This window comes from Chrysochloris asiatica, unplaced genomic scaffold, assembly GCF_000296735.1.
Source record: "Chrysochloris asiatica unplaced genomic scaffold, ChrAsi1.0 scaffold00030, whole genome shotgun sequence".
NCBI classification, from domain to species: Eukaryota; Metazoa; Chordata; class Mammalia; order Afrosoricida; family Chrysochloridae; genus Chrysochloris; species Chrysochloris asiatica.
In genome coordinates, this window is record NW_006408548.1 from 16,558,493 (window position 1) to 16,582,367 (window position 23,875).

The following is a 23,875-nucleotide window of genomic DNA, read 5'->3' on the forward strand; positions in this document are numbered from 1 at the left end:
ACCGCAAGGACAGTTTGAACCACAAGGTTGGCAGTTCAAACTCACCTGCCACTCTTAGGAAGCCCTGCTCATGTTCTCTATGAGTCAGAATTGACTCAATGGCACTAAACAACAACTATCTATATCTATATCTATACACACACACATACACTACTTATGTGTGTATGGTGTGTATGGCAGGGGTTCAAAATTTCATGAGAAAATGGAATTAAAAGATAATGGGATTTTCCCACAAACTTTGAAGTTCCTGTGTATGTGTGCATGCATTTGCATGTGAATCCTTGCCTTACATTTTAATCAGTTATGTGACTTGCTTTTGTGAGTGGAATATGAGTAGACAAGATGTCTTAGGGAAAGAGATAACCGTAGAGCAAATCTGTAATGGGCATATAGCTGAAAGTAGCACAAATTTTGTCATTAGTTTGACCCATGAGTGGGAAATAACTATTTGTCGTTCTAAGACTCTGACCAATATATAGCACTTTTCTCCTAATCAATACCTGAGATCAGGGTAAGTTTTGGAAGGGAATAATAAAGTTAGAATATGGGAAATTCTCTAGAGAGAAAAAACAACTCTGAATGGAGCCAAAGAGCTACAGGCAGGTTTTAAGAGTCTTAGACACTCGGAATCAGAGAATAAGATGGTATAGTCAACATCCTCTCCAACTATTATACTTGTCTTTTTTATCAATTCTGTTCTTAACTCAGACTGTTACTTAACTCTCACTTGTCTATTGGGAGAAATTTAAACTGTGGCACATTTTTGAGAATCCAGACTTTAAGAATTTGACAATATCAACAACTCAGAAAAAAGTATCCTTTTCTTAAAAAAAAATATATTCTTATGCAGGGGAGAAAATTTGTAAATTAGTTTAACTAAATATTTAATTTATATATAATTGAATAATGTGGATAAATTAAACTTTCCCTGAGAAAATAATAATCATACTAAAGTGTTTAATTAAATTGGCTGAAAGTAACATTTTTAAGTCTACTTAACTCAATATAAATTGAATAGAATTATTGAAAAAGTAACTAAATTATATCCCAACAAAGAATCAATTTGATTTGAAATATACTAAAATTTATTTTTAATGAGCTAAAACAATATGCTGTTGTCATTGTTAGGTGCTGTCGAATTGGTTCCGAATCATGGCAACCCTATGTACGACAGAACAAAACACTGCCCAGGCCTGCACCATGTTCACAATCATTCCCATGTGTGAGCCCATTATTGCGGTAACTATACCAATACAGTTGTTTTCATTTCAACCACATAGCACAGCATCTCATAAGCCTCAATCTGATGACAAGAGATAGAAATTAAAAGGTCAGTGCAAATGTTCATAGGTTTTAAAGCCCATCTATCTCTCTGTCATCTTGCTGGAGGAAGAACGGCTTCCAGTTTTGCCATACAAACCTCATGTTACTGGAACATATGAACCCCAGCTTCCATGACCCTGAGACCAAAATTAGATGGTGCCTGGATATTTCTGTCTGCTCTAGAAGGGACTTCAATAGGCTATCTGGGCTAGAGTAAGAAAAATAAGGAGCAAAGCATAGAAGAGACTGGTAGAGTTCCCCAAACTGTGGTCCTCACACACCTTTCAAGCTGAAATTGACCTTATCCTCAGAAACCCTATTCAGGGTTGCTATGGATCAGAACCGACTCAACGGCACTTCACAACAACAACATGGTCCAATATCAGCCCAAAGATAGACAAGCCTTTAAGGTAAACAGTAATACTAGGGAGGTAAACACACCTTAGGACAACCAAGCATATAAGATCAAAAGGGTATCATTTGCCCAGGAATACAGTTCAGAAGGTAGGAAGGAATAGGAAAGAAGGAACAATGGCGATAGTAAACACATGGAGGAAGTAGAAAAGTACTGCTGCATTTTGGGAATTGCAATCAATGTCACCAAGCAAAATGTGTATAAACTGCTGTTTGCAACAGCAATTTACTCTGTTAATTTTCACCCAGCTCACAATAAAAAGCAGTAGAGAAAATGTTACCTTTGCAGTAGAATATGTGTGTATGTATATAAAAACTCAACTTTATTTAAAGTTATTTGGGGATTAAGAATTAAACAAAACATTTAAAATGTTATGGTCTATATTATTAATAGTAGCACACACTTCTTTTGAGTTGTTATTTGGCTTATATTGAGTTCTAGGATAAGATTTCTTGTGAAAGACAAGGAAAATAAATCTTAAAACTGTCTATAGGAGGTCAATACAGAAGCCAAAAATGGTGTGATGTCACTTCATGTCTCAGAGATTTCTAGAAAGACTCACTGGAACTCCTAATTTGTCAAATATTGTTGTTGTTAAGTACCGTGGAGTTGGTTCCAACTCATAGTGACCCTGTCCAGGGTTTCCGAGGCTGTAAATCTTTACAGGAGCAGAAAGCCTCATTTTTCTCCCATGGAACTGCTGGTAGTTTCGAACTGCTGACCTTTAGGTTGGCAGCCTGACTTAACCACTATACTAACAGAGCTCCTTTTGTCAAGTCATTCTGATAAAAATAATAATAATAATAAAACATTTGCTCAATATGCTTAATAGTAACTAAGTGGTCACTATTAAAACTATTAAAGTGCTGTTTACTTGTGTGAAATGCCAACTTTTTTTTTTTCCTTTTCTTTACCTGTATTTTTTTGGATTAACTAACTTCCTAAACATCCTTCACACTACCAGAAAGTCAAACACCAATCACAACATTATAGCAGCCTGGTAGTAATAGGAACAAACCCATAGTATTTGGGAAATGGACATTATTATTAACACTGCTGAAATTAGATCAAGCATTTTTAGAAACTTTAAAGAGAGAAGGTAACCTACAACCCCTTCAGAACCTAAGAAAAAAAGACTATTTTGTATTTTTAATTGATTTCTCAGACTCTGAAGAAAGCTGAGTTGTGAAAGATAGCCTTGAATATATATGTATTTTTTGGATGTGAATTCTTTGTGATAAATACATAATTATTTCACAGTTCCTCATGAAAAACGATCCTTTTCAATATCTAAATTCAAGATCATCCTCTGGAGGAATTTTGAAATTTAAAGGAAAATTTTGGCAGGGTATAAACTCTTTGAACTGCACACTGTCATATAAACAACAACAACAACAACAAAAAATATATATATATAGAAAAGTACATGTGCACGTAAGAAGACCTTTCTATATTGGAAGCAATTATTAGAATGAAAAATTATAGATATGACAGTTCTATGTAATAAAGGATTCTGCTTTTGTGGTTGCACAGATTTTAACTACATGGTGAGTATTAAAATAATAATGATTGCCATTGTTTACTGAGTTCTTACTAAGTGACAAGCACTGTTGGAAGAAGTTCAAATGTGTTAATTTATGAAAATCTTATAATAACCCATCTGAAGTTGCCATCACCACTATCCTTATTTCACAATGAGGAAACTGAAGTACAGAAAGGTGAAAAAGTTGTTCAAGGATACAGACCAGGTCTGGAAATAACATTCACTCTTGTCGCATTTGTAACTTACTGTCTTCCCATACTCCTCCAAATTATTTGTATTCATATCAGTTTGGTTCCAGAAGATAAACCTTTCCTAATGCATACATTGGTGTTAGACTGTAAGTTTAGGGGTAGTGTCAGGGCAGTATCTCTCTCAACATCATTTATGATTCATCAGCTGTCATCAGTGCCCACCCAGCTACATAAAATCACTGTCTTTGTTTGCAAAAATGTCTTCAAACTTTTATTTTGTTTTAATGGTTACCAAGCTATGAGCACTGGTAACATTTGAAGATAAGCCAAAAAGTATTGCTGTTAGGGTTATAGTTCATATATGCACAGGTTTATTATTCCAAATAAAATGCATTTAAACTTATCTGTGGTCAGTGGATGGCTGCAGACAAGTTCTCCTAGTGATACACTTGGTTTCGTCTCTAAACTTTTGGGTACCTTCCAAAAAAAAAGGTCCAACCAAAACAGTGGCTTCCAAAGAAAGCTGCTGAGCCAATTATATTCAAGGCAGAGAGATCAGATATGAAGATTATAACAAAAAAAATTTTTTTTCAATCCCAAAGGGGTAATCTTGAAAGCTATTCTCAAAAAGACACAGAACAAACATGGAGACTTATAAAAAAATTTTAAGAAAATAGAAAATTGCACTGTGGTAAAATTTCCTGGAAAATCACACTGAGATTTTTTAATACTTCGAGGATCACAAGGACTGCCCTATGAGAATTTTTTTTGGAAATCTTCTCCCATTTACCCTTAGGCCTGATCTTGCCCCTTCATATTTGTTTTTCGGTTCACAAACCCAAAAACATTGAAAAGGAATACAGTTTCAGTCCCTTGAAGATGCTATAACTGCTGTCTTGAGGTGGTGTAAATTGAAGAACACAGAATTCTTTGGGGAAGGCTTGCTGTTGGTGATATTAAGTGCCTCTGAGTTAGAGATGGAAATACTGCCTTCAGAAGTACAGATACCTACATGGAGGATTGATCAAGAAATAATAGCTCACATCTTGATATTTTTATTTAGTAAAAGTTTCTGATTTTGCAGTAATATTTTTTATTTACCCTTGTATCTCAGTATTAAATTAACAGTACATGCTCTCATTGGAAAGTTATCACTTCCACCAAACAAATTGAAAAAAAAAAAAAAAAAAGCAATAAACTAAAAGTAGTATATATGTAGATTTTCATTAAACTTGTTTAATCCAATTACATAAAAAGATAGTGGCCCTAAGTATTTACTTCACTGTGGGTGAAGTTAACCAGAAAAGGATTTAGCTAGGTCCAAAATCCTTAAATACATTTTACATATGCATAACCCTTGTTATGCTGTCGAGTTGGTTCTAACTCATAGTGATCCTATGTACAGCAGAATGAAACAGGATTTTTGCCTTAAGGAACTCAAAATCCTAGACTGGAAGACTAGTAGGGATGTATGGAAATATCAGCCTAGAAATAAAATGTAGAACTTATTACTTATCAAAATTAGCTCCAAATATGAAGGATACATAAAGAGTCCTAGTGCACTTGTAAGATAAATATTGAACTACTAAAGCTCTGATAGTGTAGTGGTTACGAATCGGGCTGCTAACCTCAAGGTTGACAGTTCGAAACTACCAGCTGTTCCGTGGGAGAAAGAGGCGGTTTTCTGCTCTGGTAAAGATTTACAGCCTCAGAAACCCAGGGTCACTATGAATCGGAACCGACTCCACGGTACTTAACAACAATGACAACAACTAACCTCAAGGATGGCAGTTCAAACCCACCAGCTGCTCCACGGTAGAAAGATGAGGCTTTCTGCCCCAGTAAAGATCTACAACCTCGGAAACCCTATGAAGGGCTGCTATGGGTCAGAATCAACTCGATGGCAGTGAGTTTTGGGGTATGAAGAAGCCATAGCTTATCACTGAATGAGGGACATCAGGGGCTAGACAGGAGAGACATTCAGACTTCCCTGATTAAAGCGGGGGAGCCACCAAGAATTCTGGACTAGAAAATTAGACAAAATTAACTAAATTTATAGCTCAGAAACTCTGAAGAATGATTGCCAGATAAGTCTGTAATCAAGAGCTCATAATTATATCGAGGAGATCACTGGACCCTAAAGCCCTTCAGTGACTGGAGTTTGAAATATAAGCTTGTACAGAGAAGGACTCTTCTGGAGAATCTCACAAACTCCAAAAGGCAGCAGTGGGTAATCCTGCAGAGTTTTGAGGCAAAGACTTTAAAGCAAAGAGCAAAATAGATATGAAAGAGAAAAAGTGGAGGGTCAAAAACAAGGTTGGAGTTTATCAGCCAGGATTGGAAGAAAGAAAAGGAAATAAAGCCAGAGATATAGAGAAAAAAATCATTTTTTGAAACAAGAAATGTGAACACTGTGAGTAAAAAACTTAGACTTGTAAGTGTCAAAATCAAAACAAAAATTGCTATGAGGAAAATAAAAACAAAACACTTTTCTGAAGCACCTTTCATTAGTTCAAGTAAAATATGCCACATAAGAGGAGAAAGATAGTCATTGTGGTGAAAAAAAATGGTAAAAAAATAACTTAATTCTAGATACCTTAAGAAGAGGAAAAGAGAAAATGTACAGAGTTTCCTATCGCTTACTTACTTCAGTGGTAAGAAGTTAGAGTTCCATCGTTTTTCCTGGTGACGCCTGAGATGACATTTCATTGGCAATGGAACACAAGTGAGAACTCACCACTCTGATTGAATTTGGGAGCCAACTCTCAAAGAGACTCTGAGGTGCCTAATGGAGCACCCAACTCATGAGTTTAACAAACATTGGTAGAGTATATTAATAAATTATAATACATTTGATCCCCTTCTATAAACGTTGGAAATACTCATACATGAAAAAATGGAGGCCGGACCTGGTTGGTGCCTTCCCAACCCCACATGGCATCTAAAATGGAAACATTTTAAATAAGTTACTATTTTCTGTGGGTCTTCTGCATTGGATGTTTCTTCGTCCAACATCTACTGTTCCAACCTTGGCCTGATTACTGGATTTAGTTTTGCAAACCTATTTCAGACATTTCCACTCACAAACGTCCTATTTTTCCTCTCAATGCTAAAGTATTTATTTTCTGGATAGCTATCTGTGGCTGTGAGCTATGTTTCGTACACTCATTCATATATTCATCCATTCATTTGTTTATTACAGCAATCCTCAACTCTTTGGACCCACTGGTTTTTATAATATGTATTACACCACCTGCTTTACTAGCTTAAACTGAAAGTCACAGATAATACAGCTCACCTGCACATAGTTTCAAGAACGTTCATATGACAGGGATTCAAAATGTTTGTGGGGGAAAAAAATTCCATTTTCTTTTAACTCCATTTCTCCATAAACTTTTTGAAGCCCCCTCATATACATAAGAAGCTCTGGTAGCGTAGTGGTTACAAATCAGGCTGCGAACCTGAAGATCAGCGGTTTGAAACTACCAGCCGTTCCGCGGGAGAAAGATGAAGCTTTCTACTCCCATAAAGATTTACACCCTCGGAAACCCTGTACAGGGTCGCTATGGGTCGGAACTGACTCGACGGCACTTAACAACACCAACAACATATAGAATTCTGGCTGCAAGATCAAGAAGAAGAAAAAAAAAGAAAAAGAATTTATAATAAAATAGATATTTCATTACATAAATGCTTAGGCATTAAGCAGTGGTAAAATGCTTGTCCCTGTATGCAAAACTACAGTATATTCATTAGCTACAAAAGCAAATTAATAAAAATACAGGGTATTGGTGACTCATATGCCAAGAAATGCACTTGTATTAGTGACATGGTGAATGATTCTTAGAAAAGTTCCAAATAAAACAAAGATTAGCCTACTCGATTTACACAGAATTAGAGCCCAAAATAATCCACAGTGTAATAAAATCATTCAGTGATATTTTGCTTTTATACACAAAATAGTTACGTTTTAGGCTAACTTCATTATATATATTTTTTTAATCTGGTATTTAACACATATACCTTGTGGGACATTGGAAAGTCATGAGGAACAAGGAGAAATTCTTTATGGTTCACTCCGTCATACAGATTACAAAACATTCCGCCTCCTCTACCTCTACCCACCAAACGCTTATATATTCCCAATCACTGTGCACATCCACTGATTTCTAAACTTCCCCCACCATTTGGCATCACTGATTCCATCATTTTGCAAACATTAAATGAGTTCCCATGATGTGTGGGGTAGCCTGTTAATAGATGAAGAGTGAAGGAAAATGACGAAAACAGCAGACTAGCACAAACATAATAAGTGTGTGTCCAAGTGGGGAGATCAATGTTTTGCCAGGATGCGAGAGGATATTCCAAGCTTTACAAACTCTGTTAACCTAAAGGTCAGCGGTTCAAATCTACCAGCTGCTCCACAGGGGAAAGATGCAGCTATTTTCATAAAGATTACAGCTTTGAAAACCTTTTGTGATAGCTCTATTCTGCCCTCTAGGGTCCCAATGGTCAGAACTGCCTCAACGGCAATGGGTTTAGTATTTTTTAGTCTGGACCTACGGAAAGTTGACTACCTAGGTCTTAGTTTCTCACTTTTTCAGTTGGCAGGTAGAAGCAATGCATGAAACATGCTCAGTAAATATTAGCTGTTCTAACACTTATTTTCATGGAAAAGTAAACAGTTCAAGAGAAATGAAGGTACAATTTGGTCATTGGTAGGTTTGGTGGCCTCAAGATCTTGGAGGTGGCCTGAAGCTCAAATAACAGGGTCAATTCGATTCTTTATTTTTACAGCGCAAATAACCAAGAATTATTGAAATGCCAGAAAAGGCAGAAATAAAGAAGCAAAGATAGAAGAACACAGATTGTCAGGGATACTACCTGAAGATCGCCTAGAGAGAGGTCAGCTGGGGGCAAATCTACTTGCTCTTATGTCCCTCTATACATAGGTTGATACTTCATTACTTCAGGTCATTCGAATAAGTCTCTTATCCTTAGGACCAAAATAGGCAGCTGAAATGTATTGGTTATATATGGTGGTGGTGGTTATATGCCGTGGAGTCGGTTCCGACCCATAGCATCCCTGTACAGGGTTTCCGAGGCTATAAATCTTTACGGGAGCAGAAAGCCTCATCTTTCTCCCATGGAACAGCTGTTAGTTTCGAACTGCTGACCTTGCAGTTCACAGCCCAATTCGTAACCACTACACTACCAGAGATCCTTTATTGGTTATATATATATATATATATATATATATATAAATTAATGATGTCATCAGGATAGAAACTTAGAAGACAGAGACATTTCATATCACATATAACCTCAATCATGTTCATTCTAATTTTCACATCAAAACTACTCTTTTTAAAAATATTTATAGTATTTTAGGTAAACATTTACAAAGCAAATTACATTTCAATTCAACAAGTCAGAAACAAATTGTTATATAACATCCACCACAAGGTTGCTTTGAACAACAAGGTCATGGTTCAAACTCACCAGGCGATCCTCGGAAACCCTATCCAGAGTCGCTATGAGTCACAAACAACTCAACGGCACATAAGAACATCTGCCCCACTTCTATTCATACAGTTTCCCTGACCCTCCTTACTCTCTAATCTTTACTTTGGGGTAATGTTGACTATTCGATGTCATGAAATAACAAGGAAACACAAACTCACTGCCATAGAGTCAATTCCAACTCATATAAACCTCTAGGGCAGAGTAGGACTGCTCCGTAGCATTTCTGAAACTGTAAATCTTTACCAAAACAGAACGCTTCAGCTTTCTCCCGCAGAGCAACTGGTGGGTTCAAACTATTGACCTTGTGGCTAGCAGCTCAATGTGTAACCTGCAATGTCACTAAGACTCCTGTTTTGTCTCAAAGAAGTTGTTAAAGAAGAATGTTCCTCACATGTGTTATTGTTTATTTTATATAAACAAACTATTTATTTGGCTGAGAGGTACTCTCTGGAAGTGGCTTTAGTTCGAGGTTAAAGGACTATTTTATTCTGATAATTATAGGGATCCTCTAGTTTCTATCAGTCCAGTAAGTTTGCCTTTTTTTTTAAATGAATTTGAGTGTTGCTTTATATTTTCCTCGCATTCTAACTGGGACCTTCAATTGTGTCCCTAGTCAGAACAGTTGATAGTGGTAGCTGGACACCATCTGTGATGAAACATGCAATCAAGATGCATTGATAACTACTACTGACTGGAATGCAAACGTTGGAAATCAAGAAGAAAAGGTTAGTAGTTGGAAAATATGGTATTGGTGATAGAAATGATGCTGGAGATCACATGACAGAATTTTGCAAGAATGACTAATTCATTGTAAATACATTTCTTCAACAATATAAAAGATGACTTTATACCTGGATTCATCAGATGAGTCTAAATGTATAATCACCAGGAGTCCTGATGTGACAATGTGGAATATGCACTGGATCACAAGGCCAGCGGTTCAAACTTACCAGCTGCTCCTCAGAAACTGTATACAGTCTTGCTATGAGTTGAAACTGACTTGATGACACTTAACAACAACAACCAGATAAAATACACAGGAATTTAAGTGACAACATCTGTGGGAAGAGACGGTCAACAAGTTCAATATCATCAGCCAAAACAAGTTCAGTGTCAAATTGTGCTCATATTCATATTCAGGCTGAAGCTGAAGAAATTTTTCACCATGCCAAAATATGACCTTTAATCTCTCCCACCAGAATTTAGATGCCATCTCAAGAACAGAGTTGATGCATTACACACTAATGACCGAAGACCAGAAGAGGTGTGGGATGACATCAGGAACATCATACAAAAAAAGTAAAAGATCATTAAAAAAACAGGAAAGAAAAAAAAGACCAAAGCTGATGACAGAAGAGACTCTGAAACTTGCTCTTGAACACAGAGAAGCTCATGTGACTGGAAGAAATGCGCAAGTACAAGAGCTGAACAGAAAATTTCAAAGAGCAGCTCAAGATTATAAAGTTTTATAACAAAATGTACAAGGACCTGGAGTTAGATAGGTGACCCAACGGAATGAGGAAATCATAAAACAATGTAATTAATATCATCTGCAAGTACAATTTTGCTACAGATAATTCAAAAATTGGTTGCAGCTGTAACTGTACGTGAGCATCTATGTGTATGTTTGTTAATTGCCTGGAGGCCTTTGGTAAAGTGTTTGCTCTTGTCCTTTATCCATTTTTTTAAAATTGGTTGTTTGTCCTTTTGTTTTTGAGCTGTTGAAAGTTTCTATATTTAGAAATTATGTCAGATGTTATTGACAGAAAAATTTCCCCAGTCTGTAGATTCTCTTTGGGCAAAGTACTTTGATGAACATGAGTATTTCATTTTTAGGAGTTGCCAGTTATGTAGTTTATTTTCTTTTGCTTGTGCATTTAAGTTGTGTCTGATAGTATATTATGATCCCAAATTAGGACCCCCTAGCTTAGGAACCCTATCTGGAGTCCTGGTGTTACAATATGGAGAAAGAACTGAACTGCTAACCACAAGGTTGGTGGTTCAAATCTACAGCAACTCTGGGAAATTCTATACAGGGTCACTATGAATCAGAATCAACTCCAAGACACTTAACAACTTACCAACAAGCTTTGCACCTATGTAATCTTCTAGGAACTTTATTCATTTTAACATTTACTTCTTTGACCCATTTCAGTTATTTTTGTGAATGGTGTGAAATATGGATTCTGTTTCATTTTTCTGCTAATATTTTACTATCACCATTTATTAAAGTATTTATCTTCCCCATTGAATGGACTTCAACCCTTTGTTGAAGATCAGTTGTCCATATGCGGATGGACTTAACTTTTGAGTTCTCAATTCTGTTCCACTGGTCTATGTTTCTGTTATGGTATTAGGACTAGGATGTGTTTATTACTGTGGCTATTTAGCTTATTCTAGATTGAAAAGTGTGAGACCTCCTAATTTGAAAAGCAATCTTTAAAAATATCTCTATTTAATTTAATTATAAACTAAAATATAGGGTATTTTTATCTAAAAGAATTCTAATCTGAACTCTAAACACTAACTCTCCCTTATATCCATTTTTTACTTTTCTATATATATATTCTTCCAAACAGGCTTCCTCTAGGAAAGAAATAATTGGCAGAAGTAAATTGAAGATAAATCCATTACTGTTTTTATGATCGCATCCATAATTGAAAGCCGATTTCTGTTAAAGAACATATTTCCAGAGTTGAGAATTTCCTGTGGGCATTGTAGATAGTTATATGAAACTGAACAATAATCTTTTTTTTTGTTTCTAATTAATGTTCATATATTCCTGATCCCTTTGGGGTAAAGTTCAGCACTCAGAATGAGCTCAGCTCTCCATTAGCACTAACCTATAGATTACAGGTTGCACTTAATCAGAGTCTGGGGAAACTGTAGAAAGATCAAGGAGTGAAGACAAAGATTCCTTTACATTTGGGGAAAAAAAAGTGCCAAAGTAATCAATTCCTGTCTACCGCTAAGGAATGAACTTTTCTTATATGATACACATGTGGCACCAGGCCTATGCAAGACCACTGACTTGTTACTTCATGCTGAAAATATGAATGCTTTCTTTGTTTCCTTAAGAGCATAGTGGTTCTGTAGCACCAAGCTATGAATCACAAAGAAGGTGGTTTGAGCCCACCAGCCACTCTGTAGGAGAAAGATGAGTCTTTCTGCTCCTGCAGAGGTTTACAAACCCTATACAGGGTCATTAAGAGTTGGAGTCAACTTACGGGCACTTAACAGCAACTATTTTCTTTTTCAAACATTCAGGCAATGCCTCAGACTTCCCTATGTTCAGGACTTTAGAGTTATTTCATGACCAAAGGCAGATGAAATGGGCAAATAGTTGTTATAGCTGAATATAATCAAATTCCTAAGCTGTGTCTTCTAACTTATTTTTAGAGTCTCTGGGTAGTATAAACAATTTATGTGCTTGGGTTCTAACTGAAAGGTTGGTAGTTTGAATACACATAAGGGTACCTCAGAAGAAAATCCTTGTGACTTATTTCTAAAAAAGCAGCCACTGAGAGCCCTATGGAGCACACTTCTACTCTGACATATAAGAGTATTATGAGCCAGAATTGGCTTGACAACATTTTTTTTAAAATCATACTTTTATTCAGTTTAAATGTGTAAAAGATATATGGTGGTTGTGATGATTATGTGCTGTCGGGTCAGTTCTGATACACAGCAGGCCTATATAGGGTTTCCAAGGCTGTTAATCATTATGACAGCAGAAAGCCTCATATTTCTCCCATGGAAGAGCTGGTAGTTTTGAACTGCTGACCTTGTAGTTAGCAGAGCAGCTCATAATCCACTATGCTATCAAGTCTCTTTAAAGGCTATAGAGATATGGAAGTTACTATTATGTTTGACATTCACTAAATACCACTGTGGGTTAATGAACTGGACTGCAATGTCAGTTTGAACTGCAAGGTCGGTAGTTCAAGTTCACCAGCCACTCCTTGGAAACTCTATACAGGGTCACTATGAGTCAGAACCGACTCCATGGCACATAATAGCAACAACCACAAATACCAACAACATACTAGCTGTCAGACATGTTAAAATTAGTGTGATCCTTGTTCAGTGGGGTCACTGTATAAGTTTGAGGACAAATATAATTCAGAATAGAAGAAAGAGAAGACTGTAAAGTAAAAGGTGATGATAAACAGGAATAACAATTTGGTTTTAATTGCTATCAATCTGTGTGTACTTAAAACTTGACCAACATTGGGTGAATTGTCTTTTACAAGCCATAAGGAATTCCAGTCTGGCTTCACACCCTGCTATAGACAAGCTGGGTAACAAGACTCCTCTACAAGAAAGAGAAATAAGAATCACTTTATGTCCTGTCATTGGAAATTCTGAGACTACACAGCCTGTCTCTCCAGAAGGCTTGGATATTTTAAATGAATTCCCTATTTGTGATTTTGAAAGGAGAGTCGTTTCTGATCATGAAAGAAGCAAGGGAAAAGAACTCTCATTTTAAGATGCTGGAGTTAAACTGAGATCATTTTCAGAGAAGCTCTGAAGCCAAATGCTTAACAATATTTTCCAGCTTACAACAACCTATAAAAAAGCACATGTGCGGCAATAAAACAGAACAAGCGACCATGAAAGGAACATAAAGAGAGACAGACGGACAGTTATCCAACTTTCATAAAAAGCTTGGGAACATAAAATATTGAGTGTTCCCTGGCATAGCATATCTGGCTGTCCTCCTGTTGGAAGTCATGCTTATCTGGGGGGACAAGCTCTCTGTCTACAGGACAAAGTTGAGCAAGGGCATCTGAGAGACTTCCTGACTATGGGGTCTGCCCTCCACTTTCTGTGCTGATGAAATATGACAGCTGCTCCACAGTAGTTGGTGAAACTAAAGAGGCTGAGGTCCTTGACATGTCTGTCAACTCCAAGGATTCCCTGAAGCATCATGGAAAAGAGATCCTCATGGGAACGCTATAGAATATTCAACAGTTTAAATTTGACTTGCTGCCTTTCATGCTAGGAAAGGCAGGTACCCTGGGGCCCCAAGATCTGGGTTTGTAATTGGGCTCCAATATGAACCAGTTGTGCAAACTCTGTGTATATTCTTTACCCTCTTTAAATCTAATGCTCTTCATCTGTGAAATGGGACCACTGCTAATGATCTAGCAATAAAGTTCGGAAGCTATTTTTAAAACATACAAGGCTGATGTTTGAAATTCAGTGAATTTCCCAGGAAATGTTCAATGTGTAGCACTTTGTCCTTTTCTTTCTTTGAAATTTCTTTTATCACATGGCTCCGTTCTGCTAAGCTGAGAAAATCTGTGCAATAAGACTTGAGTTAAAACACACAGTTTGAAAAGTACACAAACAAAAGTAGACAAAATAGATGATTGGGACATACCAAAAGTTAAAAACTTTTGTGCATCAAAAGACTTCACCAAAAGAGTAAAAAGGGAGCCCACAGAATGGGAAAAAATCTTTTGCAGTGACACATCAGATAAGGGACTCATTTCCAAAATACATAGGAACCTATAACACCTCTACAAGAAAAAGACAAATAACCCAATTAAAAAATGGGCACAGGATATGAACAGACACTTCACCAAGGAGGAGATCCGGGCAGCCAACAAACATATGAAGAAATGTTCACGATCACTAGCCATTAGAGAGATGCAAATAAAAACAACAGTGAGATATCATCTCACACCAGCAATAATAGCAAAGATCAAAAAAGCAGAGGACAATAAATGCTGGCAAGGATATGGAGAGACTGGAACCCTCCTGCATTACTGGTGCGATTGCAAGATGGTCCAACCACTCTGGAAAACAATGTGGTGCTGCCTCAGAAGGTTGGAAATAGAGATACTTTATTATCCAGCAATTTCTCTCTTGGTATTTATCCACAAGAAATATGAGCCATAACATGAGTAGATATATGCACACCAATGTTCATAGCAGCACTGTTTACAATAGCAAAAAGATGGAGACAGCCTAAGTGCCCATCAATTGAAGAATGGATAAACAAACTTTGGTACATGCACATAATGGAATATTATGCTACCCTGAAAATAACAAGGAAGCTGCAAGCCACCGCATAACATGGATGAACCTTGAGGACATTATGCTGAGTGAAATCAGTCAGTCATAAAAGGAGAAATATGGCATAGGACCATTATTGTAAAAAGATTAAGAAAAAGCACACACACTAAAAGGGAGAAAATTTTTGTTGTTGTTTTTGGTTACCAGGGTATATGGGTTGGGGTGAGAGGAGGGAGGGGAAGGTGGAGCACAGGGTAGGGAATAGGCACAGGATAGTCTGGGTGCTGGGGGTGGGCATACACTAGAAGGGGAAGGGAAAGGAAAAACAAGGCGGATGAGAGAACACCTAGGCAGGTTTACAAGGGCTAAATAGGACAGAGGTAAATAAGGATGTAAGCACAACCATGGAACAACAGGGCTCGGGGATACAAAGATTGAGGCATGGTTTGAATAGGTAAAAGTGGGGAAATGATGTTAAGATGCTTGGCTGTCTTTTGAATGTTGGTTTCCCTTGCCTACTATTGTAAAATAGACACTTGAAGGGAAGAGAGTAATAGCCAGAAACATCACCAGAGAAAGCTTGTAAGTCCATCATCAGCCTGTATTGGAATACCTAAAATGGGGCTAGAACTTGCCCTGTGAAAGAGGCTCCCTGCAGAGCCTTTGCATTGCACAAGACCATAGGTGGAATACTGATACCCATCCAGAAACTTCGGAGGTGGGACATTTCCACTTGAAAGGACAAGCAGACCAGTCTGGAGCAGCTAGAAGAGCAGAAGATACTTCTTGAAAGAAAGACCAGCAGAAAAAAAACCCCACAACAATAATGGTAGTCCAATTGACTACTATAAGAACAAGCAAGTTGTTCCGCAAGGAGCCATCAGGCAAGTGGTCAGGTCCCCTCAAGGCAAACCCTCTTCCAAGACTGAAACTCAACTGGAATACACTAGCAGGGATATGGTCTGCTGCTGACCACATTGGTCACTGATAAGTGGAAGTGGAGGAAAAACAGCAATGAAGTTGTGAACTAAGTCCGACCACATTCAATAGACTCCTATTACCCTGGATTGAGACCTGGTTAACCAGCAGTATGATGAGACCTGGGGACTCCTGGGCCCAGGGGCAGGGACATGGCCACAAAGGACTAGAACGGCATGTGAAGCATCCAGCTGATATGAAGTGAGGTAGATGCACAAGAACACCAACACTTGCAGATAGTACCCATTTGACCTGGCATCAATGGCTGGGGGATCAGAAAATGACTAGAGGAAGAAAGAAGAGGAAAAAACAAAAGAAAGAAAGAAAGAAAGCGTAACCCACTACAAGTGGATGAACTTGACCTATGCTTGTGGATGCAGTATGACAAATGAGCGGATAAATGAGGATCATTCCCACTGCCTTGGATACACAGGGTTGACAGGGATGGGGAACTTAAACATTGGCTATCCAAAATGGGGGGACTACAAAGACAAGAAGTGACTGGCTTACAAGGTTTTAATAGGGAACCTAGCTCCAAAGGATAAAGAGAAAGATAGAACCTCCACTGAATTGTTTCCAACCTGTCTGGATGGGGTTGATAAAAGGTAAGGGGGATAGGACTTCTGTGGTTCAATAGTGAATATTGCTATCAGGTCTGACAGGGAGTGTTAGAAAGGTAAATGTAAATGTTTGGTAACAAAAGGTGGGGAGCGGCTGATTTTGCAGTCCAGGAGCAGAGATACCTGGAACCATCAAGGGAGGGAGAAAAGCCAAGTGCAAGACCCTTTCCAGGGAGGCAGTGACACTAGGGATGGAGGAAGAGACAATGATGTGGAGAGAGGGAGTGGCTGGGGACACTGGACTCAGGGAGGGACAGGGGCTGCGTGCTGGTGGCCACAGGGCAAGCATGTGGGTGTACCCTTTGGTTGTTTGATGATCCGTGCAGGAGATTGTGATCATTGCAATGAAACAAAATATGATAGGATGAATGTAAAGATAATGTTCACCCATGTAAACTAACACATAATTCACAATAAAAACTTAAAAAAAAATGAATTAAGTTAAAATACAAAGACAGCACATGCACACTTAGAAGATGCTTCCAAATTCACTTCTTCCCTGCAGATACATTTTTTTTTTTAAATAATTTATTTTGGGTAAAAGTTTCTGGAAAGCTGATTCTCTAGAAAGTGGCCACACTTCTTATTCTGACTTGTGAGTGGTCATTAAATCATCATACCAATAGCCCATTAGTCCACATTAGAGAAGGACAGTGTTGACCGCTGACAAATATGAAAAGAAAGTAGACTCTTGCACTTCTCTGGTTGTCTGTGAAGTGTGTGGAGGCCAGTAGAACATCTGAGTTATAAAGAATCACTGTATGTTAGAGTTGACAAGGATTTGGAGATTATCCTATTTCACCCCTTTTTAACAGAACAACTTTTATTTCTAATTTGTGTACCATGTTCATTCATAACAATGTTTGAATATGATTAATATAAAAGATGATCCTATAAATACAACTGTTTTCTAGATTATGGAACTGAATTCAGAGAGATTAAGTGACTTGTTGAAAGTCCTCTAGAAACTAGAAGTAGGGTCATGGACATCTTTCTATGAGGGAATGGGGACCCATGTACTGTAAACTAACAGAGGTTAAGTACACAGAGTTTAGGTGTTGTTCTGGGAGAACAGGACAGCAGACTGAATGGAAGGAAAACTAAAGGGAGATGGTAGTATCAGTAGCTGCCATGGAAATTTCTCTCTCACTTCTTTAGGTAGAAGGTTCTTAAGCCTTTAAAATGACATGGTTATGACAGACCTCTGTTACAGGAGCAGGAGAAAGTATCCTTTCTCACTAAAGTTACAGAATGTGGACAGAGTACAGACTGAAAGAAACATCAGCAAATTGTGGAGTTCAGTGATGTGGTCTTCTTACGGAGTCATTCTCCAATATGCTTGGTCCCATCTGTGATCCCTTTTGATTCCAGGATAGCTGGCTTTTCTACCCAAGCGTTTGTTTTATTAGTTAGTGGGACTTAACAGACATTGTTTACCTCCCTAACTAATCTTAATATAGGTATATAATTTTAAAGTGATATTTAACAGTTGATATGTAAGTCTTAAGACCTTGTCCTTGTTCCAAGGTCTTTCTAAACCACAGGAAAACAGAATTCTAACAAAGACAACTCCCTCTTCAAGGAAGGGTCAACTAATGCTACATATTAACAGAGGCTTCTTTTAATAATTTTCATCTGAGCAGCTGTCATGTGCTTTGGATGTAAGAAGAAACAATTTAAAAACTTATTAGAGTATGAAGTAAGCCAACTTTGAAGTTTCCAGCCTGAACTTTCTGTACCTAGTCATTTTCCTGTTCTTTGTCCAGACACCTTCTAAAGTACACTTTTCACACAAGACCTTCACAAAAGAATTGTTACCAGTTGCTTACAAGTTATCTTGTTACAGTGTCAACCACTCTTTTTCTATAGGTTGAATCATATACATTTGCTCATCTTTGACCAAATTTGATTTCTAGGTATGGTAATTGCAAATGGTTCAACCTAGCTGTGACAGCACCTTGTGTTTTGTTAGTAATTGTGAAATGAAAGTAATAGCCTTGTATTCTAGAGGCAAAAGCATCCTTTGATGTGATATAACCCAGTTCATTTAGGATACAGGCTAAGCCATTGAGATTCAAATTAACAGAAAGAATTAAAAGTTAAATTCCCTAGCTAGAGACAGAACAGAGCCTGGACTAGATTTGGGATAATTTGTCTCCTATCTCAATGTTTTTCATAGAACTAGTCAGTAAACTATTTTATGCAAAGAGTCAGTTAGAAAATATTTTAGGGTTTGGAGGCATACAATTTCTATCATGTTGCACAAGGAAAATCTGCTGCACAAGACCTCTTCAAAGTGTTCAAGAGCAAAGATATTAGTTTGAGGACTAAAGTGTGACTGACCTAAATAATTTTATTTTCAATAGCCTCTTATGCATGTGAAAGTTGGACAGTGAATAAGGAATACCATACAGGAATTGATACATTTTAATTATGGTGCTGAAGAAAAGTATTAAAAATACCATGGACACCTCCTTCCAAGACTAAGACAAAAAGGGAATACACAAGCAGGCATGTGGTCTGGCTGGTGACCACGTTGGCCACCGATAAGGGGAAGCGGGAGAAAAACAGCAATGAAGTTGTGAGCTAAATCTGACCATGTTCACTAAACTCCTGTGAACCTGAATTGAGGCCTGATTAGCCAGCAGTATGGCAAGACCTGGGGACTCCTGGGCCCAGAGATAGGGACATGGCTTCAGAGGACTAGAGGGGAGAGTGAAGCATCCAGCTGATATGAAGTGAGGGGAGATGCACAAGAGCACCCATGTTTGCAGATAGTACCCACTTGACCTGGCTTCAATTACTTCATGATCAGAACTCAACTAGAAGAATAAAGTAGAGGAAAAAAAAGAGTAATCTGCTACAACTTGATGAACTTGACCTATGCTTATGGATGTAGCAGCTCAAAGGAGGGAACGAATCTTTACAGCAAGGATCATTCCCAATCCCTCGGTATGCAGGGTTGACAGAGATGGACAACTTGGACATTGGCTACCCAAAAAGGGGTGGGGGTAGCTACAAAGGCAAGAAGTGACTGGCTTACAAACTTTCAAGAGGGAGCCTAGATCCAGAAGGTGCAGGGGACGGTAGAATCTCCACTGAATGGTTTCTAATCTGCCTGGATGGGGCTAATGCAAGGAGATGGGGATAAGACTCTTGTGGTACAATAGTGAAGAAATGCTATAAGGACTGATTGTGAGGGTTGAAAATGTAAAGGTAGACATTTATAACAAAAGGAGGGGAGCGGCTGACCTTGCAGTCCAGGAGCGGAAGTCCCTGGGACCATCAAGGAAGAGGAGCAGAGTGCCGGGACCCTACCCTGAGAAGCAGTGACATCAGAGATGGAGGAAGAGATGATGATGTGGAGAGATGGAGCCACTGGGGACTCTGGACTCAGGGAGGGAGAAGGGCTGTGTGCTGACGGCCAGAGGGCAGGCTTGCAGGGTGTACCCTTTGGTTGTTTGATGATGCATGGAGGACACTGTAGATTGTAATCATTGCAATGAAACAAAATATGATAGGATAAATGTAAAGCTAATGCTCCCCCATGCAAACTATCACTCAATTCACAATAAAAACTTAAAAAAAAAAAGCCTTCCCTAACTTTCCTATCTAAAATGCCACTTCCATCACTTTCTATCCTTTTACTTTGCTTTATTTTCTACAGGCACTTAGGATCCAACATATAAGTCTATTTGTTTATCAATAATTGTCTGACTCTCCTCTCTAGAATGTAAGGTCCATGTAAAGTGAGAATTTGATTATAGTTGTTGCTGTGCTTCTCGTGCCTGACTAGTTTGGCACATAGTATAGTTCAGTAAATAATTGTAACAACAACAAAAAATAATACCATGGACTTCCAGAAGAACAAACACATCTGTTTTGGAAGACATACAGCCAGATGGATGTTCCTTAGAAGTGAAGACAGCGAGACTTCGTCCCTAATATTTTGAACATTTTATCAGGAGGGACCAGTCCCTGGAGAAGGACATCGTTATTGGAAAAGTTGTCGTTATTGTTAAGTGCCGTCAAGTTGGTTCAGATCCATAGCAACTCAGTATAGGGTCTCCAAGGAGCAGCTGGTGAGCTTGAACTGCCGACTTTGCCGTACAAATGGCGTTACACTCAGGCACATTAACCCACAGAGCCACACCAGGCCTCAGCAGTGTAAAAGAGGAAGATCAGCAATGAGATAAACTGACACATTAGTAATGGGTTCAAGCATAACAAAAGTTGTGAGAATGGATTAAGACTCCATAACTGTAATTAGTGATCTTTATGGTAGTGTTTTTTTCTGTTGTGCACAGGGTCCTTATGAGTCTGAAATGACTTGACAGCACCTACAAACAATTTCTATCACAGCTACTCAACTCTACCTCTGTAGTGCAAAAGAAGGAGTAAACAATGTGTAAACAAAGGAGCCTGGCTGGGTGCTATCACATTTTTATTTACATGAATAGTTTGGGGCCTGGCTTCAGCTGAAAGGCCAGCATTTGCCAACCACTGCTCTTTAGAATACTTATAGTAAACATATCTGCAAGAAGTGGGTGAGGAGTTTGTATATTGGGAGCTGATTCGAGGATACTGATCTGGCAAAAATATCCCTTCCACTCCACCTTTTACCATGCATTTTCTTAAAAAAAAAAAAAAGTAACCAAAGATAATGGTTAGTCAAGATGGCAAACCTACTCATACCCTGACTTCATGACTGCACCTATAAAATATGCTTCAGATCTGAGAAAGGAAACCTATTAGAATATTAGAATGTGATATCCATCAAGTTGGATGAAAAATAGAATCTGACACAAAGGCTCTTGTATAAAATTTTACAGATTTAATAATCATCAAATCAAGAGCCCCATATGTACTAGCTGAAAATAACTCCATTATTTTGCATGTTGGGTAGCTATGGTTTAAATTGGTACCTGAGTAAGCAAGGTATACTAAGTTTAGGGCTTTCCATATCTCCTGATAACAAAGGATATATGGAAATCTACTTTCTACATGAACTTCAAAAGCATGGGATGATGTTTCTAGCACTTCAGTAAGTCTTTACGGGTCACACACATGGGCCATAAATCCAAAATGCAAAAGCAAAGAATTATAGTCAGGTATTCCAAGAAGGAAAACAAGTCCATATTTATTAGATATGCTAATTACTATAATTGCCATCAACATCCCTGCACTGGAAGGCCTCCCATGCCTTCATCTGTCCATTCATTCACATGTCCATGCATTCATCCATCTTTCTCCTGTGCTAATTTGTTTACCCATCTATCTATCCAAATACCTACCCATCAATCCCTTACTATGGTGAAGACACTGTGGCAAGAGCTATGCATTCTGACTTTAACATTGAAAAGGTTTCTATTCCCAGTGAATTAAGAATCTAGTAGGAAACATAAGTTAAAGCATAAAGTCTACAATCCTGAAAAATTGTTCATTTTAAGTTTGATAATGTATTTAGGTTAAAGATTAGGACCCCTACCTTTGTACCTACGTTATCATCCAGAAATTATAGTTTTAGTTTTAACATTTAGTTCTTTTATACATTTTGAAATAAAATTTGTGTACAGTACAAAATTACTTCATAGTTATGTATATAGTGTGAAGTATAGATTCAGTCTCATTTTTCTTCACTGTACCAGAAAATATCTGAAGGAACTCCTTAAAAAGCAGCAGCATATGAAATGAGCATCAGGAAGAGGTATAAAGTGCTTCTGTTAGGCTATGAACAAGAATGAATTGGCAGATGTGCTTTGGACACCTGATGCATCACAGCTGAATTAATTTATCAAACCGGACAAATTGTTTCTAACTGGTGGAAGAGGCTATTGGCTTGAGTAGCCTGTCCTTACACTTTCATCACATAATATAGATGCTTTCTACGAGTAAAATGCCTCAGCCTTGAAGAATTCTAACACTGACTACTTTTTACCCCACATTTTATCTGAAGTAAAAAAAAATAAATAAATAACAAAAGTCACAAATGGTCAAGGATATTTAAAACGGTAGGTAATGTGAGGTAAAAGGACACTGGGAAGCTGAAAACAATTACCAATAGCATTTGTACATAGGAAATGAGTAAAAGATAGATAGGGGATCTCATACCCAAAATTGATTATTACTCCATGACTGGAATTAGTGACCTTTATGGTATCATTTTCTAATTCACTACTCACAATATTTACCAAGTAGCCAATTCCTCCAAGTTTATTGGTCAGATCTGCTGATTGTTATTATTATTTTTTTACTTGCATAAAACAGAACAAAACCAAAGACTAAATCCTAAAATTCACCATTTACCTGGCTGCTAAGTGCATGTCTATCCACAGAAATAAAGGTGGGATTCTAGACCAAAAGAAACCAATTCACAAGAAAATCAGAACTCATCCTTGATACCAACCAGTTGTTTTCTTAAGTTCATTAAGTCAACCAACCAAGAGAAAAGAGAAAACAGTACCGTGGCACTTACTTGCAGGTGACGGTGTGCTGCATCCACTCAGAGGAGGGTGGCCATGAAGCCCATGAAGGGGAGGCAGAGAGAGCCCTCCGATGACAGGTGGAAAGAGTAATGGGTATGGTGCAGCCGGGTAGTGAGTCATGTGTCCGTTCACAGCTGGGACAGGACATGCGTGGCTACTGCTGGTCATGTTTCAGGTGTCACAAAATGAAAGGGGCTTGAGGGTGGGTGTGCATCACTCCGGGCCTTGAACCAAAGTCGGGGAGGTAAATGCTGAGGCAGAAGTTGATGCTAAGCAGTGTTCTGGGCCAAAGGCCAAGCAATTCAACAGCTGACTTTACTTCTCAAAATAGTTTCTTTGCCTCTCATCTTGCTATGCTGATTACAGGAAGATGTTTTGATGGTTCAGCTTCTCAGTTTCAGGCTTAAGAGACACTATCACCTTCAAAGTCCAGAGCTGTTAATCCTGTAAAGAAGGAAAAAATATATATATCAAAAGGAAAAAAAAAAATATTTCCCAGTTTATCAAGTTATAACAAAAGAAAACTTCCCTACTACTGATCTTGATCTTTTAATTCTCATTTAATTCTCAGTTGTTCCCCTACACCTATTACCTGGTATATAAAATTAATCTTAATTTTCTTAAATTCTCATGATTACATAGTATAAAACTTCTATTGAAAATACAACTGACTGCCAGAAGGACAAATAAAATTCTGTCTTGGATGAAGTATAACCAGAATGCCCCTAAGAAAATGAGGTTGACAAAACTTTGAACAGGTTGTGAAGACG

At 37.9% G+C, this 23,875-nt stretch overlaps 1 protein-coding gene across 2 annotated transcripts in view; it reads right to left on the reverse strand.

Moving 5' to 3' along the window:
• RARB (retinoic acid receptor, beta) overlaps window positions 1-23,273 on the reverse strand; it is a 621,377-nt gene extending 598,104 nt beyond the window's left edge. The window contains exons 1-3 of one of the 2 annotated variants that reach the window (XM_006851621.1): window positions 23,096-23,273; window positions 14,774-14,800; window positions 5,271-5,277 (exon numbers count right to left, since the gene is read on the reverse strand). In XM_006851621.1, coding sequence (XP_006851683.1) covers window positions 5,271-5,277; window positions 14,774-14,800; window positions 23,096-23,273 — 212 coding nt within the window. The remainder of the gene's footprint in view (window positions 1-5,270; window positions 5,278-14,773; window positions 14,801-23,095) is intronic. The other variant, XM_006851619.1, reaches the window with a different exon arrangement.
• Between the last annotated feature and the right edge of the window lie 602 nt (window positions 23,274-23,875).